The 6,079-nt window shown below is 44.9% G+C and overlaps 1 protein-coding gene across 1 annotated transcript; it reads right to left on the bottom strand.

The window, feature by feature from the left end:
* Window positions 1-146: 146 nt before the first annotated feature.
* Window positions 147-3,886, bottom strand: sox7 (SRY-box transcription factor 7). The gene is made up of 2 exons (XM_037087542.1): window positions 3,349-3,886; window positions 147-2,325 (listed from the first exon to the last, which is right to left on the bottom strand). The coding sequence occupies exons 1-2, from the start codon at window positions 3,578-3,580 to the stop codon at window positions 1,337-1,339; spliced, it is 1,221 nt and encodes a 406-aa protein (XP_036943437.1). The 5' UTR covers window positions 3,581-3,886; the 3' UTR covers window positions 147-1,336.
* Between the last annotated feature and the right edge of the window lie 2,193 nt (window positions 3,887-6,079).

Genomic DNA, 6,079 nt, shown 5'->3' on the forward strand with positions numbered 1-6,079 from the left:
TTTATTTTTTTATTTATTTTTGCACAGATTACGAAAGGTCTGCATCAGCAAGATAGACCGGGGGGGGGTGGGTGGGGGGGGGGGGGGGGTGGGGGTCCGGAGTGCCTAAGAATGGCACCCAGAATAAGACTCCGGGAAAACAAAGGGACGGTGGAGATGGAGGCGGGCGGCGACGGCTGTGCCTGTTTTACACTAATCCTCTGAACCGGGATGAAATGAAAGCAAGAGGAGACGGATGGAGAAGGCTGGTGTGATGGGAGGGTGGAAAAAAAAGCAGCAAGCATGGGGAGTGGGTGTCAGAATGGGCCAGTATACGCCAGTGCAGCAACTAGACTGAGCCCGAAGTAGAAGAATGGACAAGTAACACACACCACTGTCATCCAATTTGTGTGTGAAATCTTAGAGTGTAAAATAACTCCAATATTGATTTTCATTCGTGAATATTATTGTATTAATTTGGTGCTGTGTATGGACGTGATATTTGTGTCTCACCTGCTCCTGCGTGATGCCTTTAAGCGTATCAGTTATTCCCAGTATCTCTTATTTAGGTGTAAGAATGAAATGATAAAAAGTAATCCCTCTGCATTTTTTATATAAAAAATGAACTTTATTTTTAAATTATTGTCTTTCACAAACCTAAATCAGCATACAGTTATAGTTACCATTATTATTTTCCATCGTAGAGGTTATGATTATATATTATTAAGTACTTGAGAGGAAGTATAAACGCCTTTTTTCTTCATGATACACCGTTTTGTTAGATTGCATAAGAAATGTCCAACGGAAACCTCATTCAATTACAACTACTGAGGTAAGACTCCCAAACTAATGAGAGCCAGAACATGTATGATACAAACATTCGAATGGGGAAAGCGTTGATAGTAGCGTTACAGTTAGCATTTATGCGAAAACATCAAAGGACTTAAATTAGCTTCTAAAGAGCATCTGTACACGCCGCGCCGGCGACAGTTACTGGTGACATTTACAAGTGGACGACAAAGTCTTTTACGATTGTTCTCTGACAACTGGAGGTGGCATACTATAGTGTTTTGTGTCTGCATCCCTGAGTTGTCCATCTCCCCTTTCTTCAGACTCCTCCGATTCGATTCTTTGTTCTTTCCTCGGCTCCGGACAATCATATTGCTCAGTAATCAGTTCAGGTTTCACTCGGTGGCGGGAGGAAGTTGCTCATAGATGCTAATACGAGATCTGAAAAATTACAAACGAGAGCAAAGAACGCTTTCGCCGCTAGCACCCGAACGCAACATCGTCCCAGTATTCTTCACCCACAATAAACCCTGAAGTGTCTCTGATCAGTCACAGGTGTAGTGGGTGCTTATGAGATGCCGTAGTTGTTGTAGTAGGCCGCCGTTGCATCCGCGAGCACCGAAATGAGGCTGGTTTCTGTGGTGCTGCTGGGACACGTGGTGGCGGAGGCGGTGGCGGCAGACGCCACCTGGATGTGTCCAGTAACAGTCATGCTGCCGCCCTGCTCGGGATGGAAGCCGCCCCCAGTGGAGTTCAGGTACTGGTCGAACTCGTTGCGGTCCACCTCGCCCAGGAGCTCAGCTTGGCTTAGCTGGTCTAGTGTCTCCAGGTGACCCTGCGTCTCTGGTGGGGGGGACAGCTGACCCAGGTGGCCCTGATGGAGCCCGTGGTGCATCTGGGGGAAAGATGAGGTACTGTAGTAAGACAGCTGAGGGCCGGGGATCAGCCCACCAGGACCACTTTGGGACATGTGAGGGATGTGACCTATGTGTGCGCTCCCACAGTGGATTTGGGTCTGAGCGTAGTCACTGTGGTAAGGAGGCGGGCTGCCCATGTGTGTCTGGTTCTGGTGGTGCTCGTCGGGACAGGAAGCCGAGGAGGAGCAGGAGACGGAGGAGCTACCAGATGTTGAATAATAAGAGGGAGGCACATGCTCGTGATCCATGGCGTCTAAGGGGGACATCTCAGGGGGGGTGGGCAGGCCGTAGGGGTAGGTGTCAAAGCTGCTGTTGGAACCGGCCGGGTCCCTGAAGGTTCTGACGCTGGGCAGTGCAGGACTGGGGCTGGAAAACCTGCCGCCGACACCGTTGGGGCCGCCCTCGTCTTTGTCGAGGGGGTGACAGAGGGCACGCTGGTCGGGCAGGGCGTTCTGGTCAGGGGCCAGGCCGCTCAGGAGGAAGCCGGGGTCCACGCGCTTGCAGATGCGCTTCAGCTGCTTCTTCCGGCGAGGCCGATACTTGTAGTTGGGGTAGTCCTGCATGTGCTGCACCCGGAGCCTCTCCGCTTCCTCCACGAAGGGCCTCTTCTGAGGAGGAGTCAGGGCCTTCCAGGACTTACCTGCAGGGAGACGACACAGGAAGATTTGTTTAATTTGAGATAAAAATATCCTCAAGTTGGATCAACATATTAGTCTCTAATTCAATGTTTAAAATGTATTATACATACACAATAATAGTGACTTACACTGAAACAATTTCAACAACTTGTAAAATATCAATTAATGTTCTAAATCATTTTTTAAAGATGTAGGATTGTGTAGCTTTTTTTTTTGGATAAACAAGATATTAATTCATATGAACAATAGTGTGATGATTGTGTGTTGTTCAAAATTAAACAAAAGTTAAATAGCATATAAACAGACACAGCCTCACATATTAAAAAATAAAATAAGGTTAGTCTTTCTTTACTTTATAAAAATGGTACAACATTTTTTTTTAAAAAAAGAACATCTCTATTAAAACTTTCCCCTCAGCCTCAGTGTTCAGCTTCCTCTCTGGGTCTTAATTATATTTAATGGACTTATCTTCCAGTAATAAACGCCCTAATTCAAATGAAACACAAGTGCCAGTGTTACCTTTATTTATGAAGCACATTTGACATGTACTGCTGTTCCCAAATTGGCTTTAAAATGATTCCCGCGTGAGTGCCAGATTTGGAGCTTAATTTAACACTAATCCAAATCCAACGCAGACTGAAACATTTCTCCCCTTTATTTGTCCACAGTCTGAACGAATTCTACGATTACTGGCGACGGGAAACTTTTAAATTCAGCCGATTTTCGCCGACGCGCTTCAGTGAAGTTACGTAATTGATCGAGCTCGTTTAACGACCTGAGCTGACAGACGTCGTTTTGTCCTATTTTTTAAAACGTATTTTTTATCATTAAAAAAGTTTTCTTGACATGGATTTTAATTACTTCGTCCTTTTAGGCGTTTGAAATAACCTGCAAACTTTTGTAAAACAGCCGAGGCCTGGTGGGAAACGCAAGGGTGTGAACTGCTTAATAATAATAATAATAATAATAATAATAATAATAATAATAATAATAATAATAATAATAATGTTAAAAGTTGATCTTACCCAACATCTTGCTGAGCTCGGCGTTGTGCAGGTCCGGGTTCTGGACCGCCAGCCGTTTGCGCTCATCTTTGGCCCACACCATGAACGCGTTCATGGGCCGTCGGATCCGCGGCTCCGGCGCCTTGTCCACGGCCGTCCTGTGCGGGCCGTGTCCGTCGGCCACGTCCCCGTCTCCTGGAGGACACTCGAAGGACTCCGGCCACGACGAGTACGCGCTGATGAGGGCTGCCATCTGCGCGCTCTCACCTTCTCCAAAAAAAAAAAAAAAAACTTCACGGGCGCTTTTTTTTTTTTTCTCGTCTCTGACAAAAGTTCTCAGAGGAAAGTAAACTGAAGGCTGGATGAAAGAGAATAATAACAATAATAATAATAATAATAGGGGAAAAAAACCCTACAGGAATCCACACACACTGACTGGATGAGCAGAGCTGCAGCAGTCAGATGTCAGCAGAGGTTTGAGGGGAACAAGCCACAGATGTGCTCAGGCAGCGGCGCGCTCCTCCGTGTGAGTTATGATTCAGTCTTTCCTGGTGGATGGGGGGGAGCGCTTTATATTTGAGGAGCAGGTTCCAGGAGAAGCCCCGGAGGACTCTCGGCTCCTCCTTGATTGCAAGTTGAGCCCCGTGAAAAGGAAGAGAGAGACAGAGAGAAAGAGAGAGAGAGAGAAAAAGAGAGAGAGAGAGAGAGAGAGGGAGAGAGAGAAGGCAGCATTTCAACACTACTAACTACTCAAACTGGCCCCACAACAAAACAACACTTCTCCACTGACACATAAAGTCCATGGACGTGGTTCTTTCTGTCATTTTCTCAGTTATTTTTCCAAACTCACCAGGGACCAAAGATTTGATTCGCAGAAAAAAAACAAATCTCTTGTTCAACATCAGGGCTTGCTGTGATGACTAAGAGACGCTCTGCAACTTCACCCTTTTCTGGTCAATGCGGAAAAAGCTCACCTGGCAGACTTATCTAACCTGTTCTGCATCCTTAACGACACCGCATGTCTAACTACACTGGTTAAGTGGCGAATTCCAGTGAACTCCACCAGGGTTGTTTGGCACAGTCTCGGCATGCAAATCAAAACAGAACACTCCCATCTCTACAGAGAAAAGGCTTTTATTTTCTTAAAAGAAGACACATGCAAAAAAAAAAAAAACAGGAAATTTTGCTTTCTAAATGTATTTTTCCACATAATTTCAGGACATGTAAGTGCAAAAGCTCCTCTTTTTTCCATAGTTTTGGTTGCAGATCAATTTTTTTTTTTTTTTGGGATTCCTCTGATCACATCTGTGTGTGTGAGAGGACAGATAAAAAAAACCCCACTGAACACACACTACAAACAAATCAGTTTCCTTCTGTGGCCAGAGGCCGAGTTGCATATCAAATGCAGGAGTTCCTGTTGACAGGATACTCTTGGGCTGCAGCCACGGAGTAGCTCGCACTCTCACACAGAAGGGGCACGCACACACACACACACACACACACACACACACAGAGCTCGACCACAGCTACCGCTCACAGGTCAGACGGTGTGTTGGTTTGTAGTATTAATAGATGAGGGAACCTGATGAGAAACTGTGGTTTTGATCTCCAAATGAAAGAATCTCAAACTTTTTTTCCTCCCTCCACAGGCTGCATGGATGTGAAATTTGCAATCAGTGCCCACACACACATCAAACTGAAGTGTCAGCTTGAGCTTTTTGTCAACCCTTGCAACCCCCCCCCCCCCCAACACACACACACACACACACACACACACAGGAACAGGATATGGCACCTGAAGCCACAGATATCAGTGATAAATATGGCCACGCTCAGTCTTGCCATCCTGACATTACACTTCACAGAACAAGTGTTGCCGCAGAGTGAGTGACGGTGCACGATCGGTACAGTAGGAACAGCAGAGCGGCGGCAGCGTGTCAGATAAAAGTTTCACATCACATTTGGTGCTGTGCATGTGAGAGCTTTGAGCTGGGGGTTTCTGAGATGACTAATAGCTCTGTATGTGTTAACCGCTGTGTGTGTGGGTGGGGGCAGTATCAGCCTGCTGTTGTTCACCCTTTCAGAGTAAAAGACATGTGGCTGCTGGAGACTTTGAGGAGGGGCTTCGTCTCCGTTTGTGGGGACACTTCACCCTCGTTGCAAAGGTTTATTTAAAACAACATCCAAGACGGTATCAATATACTCCGGTGTTGAACATCATCAGACCAAACACTTTTATCACTAATTTTAAGGTAACTTTCAAAGTAAAAGCATCATTACTGTGTGCAATTATTACAAATTCATGAGAAATAACAATTTCCTTTATAGACAATGATATTTACATTATTGGAGCCAGATTATTTTTTATTAAATAACATTTTATTAAATAAGACAGAGAAAATGTTTCAGCTTTACCTCAACCTATAAGAAAATTAAGCACAAAAGATCTGTTTCTAAAGTATGTGGTTGTCTATTTTGTGGCCATAATTTGATATTTTATGTAATCTATCTTATAAATTGAGTATTGTCTCTTATTGTAAGCTGAAAATGAACCTGCAAGGCCTAACACTTACAGTCAAGATGACAAATTAAGAAATCATGTTTCACCTTAATCAGCATTTTGACGAGTAATGCTGCGTTGTTTTGACTGGACAGCCTCTGTCTGACTTTTCCTCCTTTGACTCACACCACCCACTCTTTACTGAACAAGACTAACTTGTTGAGAAGTCATCTGTCAAGTCAAAAAAAAGAT

This window comes from Acanthopagrus latus, chromosome 22 (assembly GCF_904848185.1).
Source record: "Acanthopagrus latus isolate v.2019 chromosome 22, fAcaLat1.1, whole genome shotgun sequence".
Taxonomy (NCBI): domain Eukaryota; kingdom Metazoa; phylum Chordata; class Actinopteri; order Spariformes; family Sparidae; genus Acanthopagrus; species Acanthopagrus latus.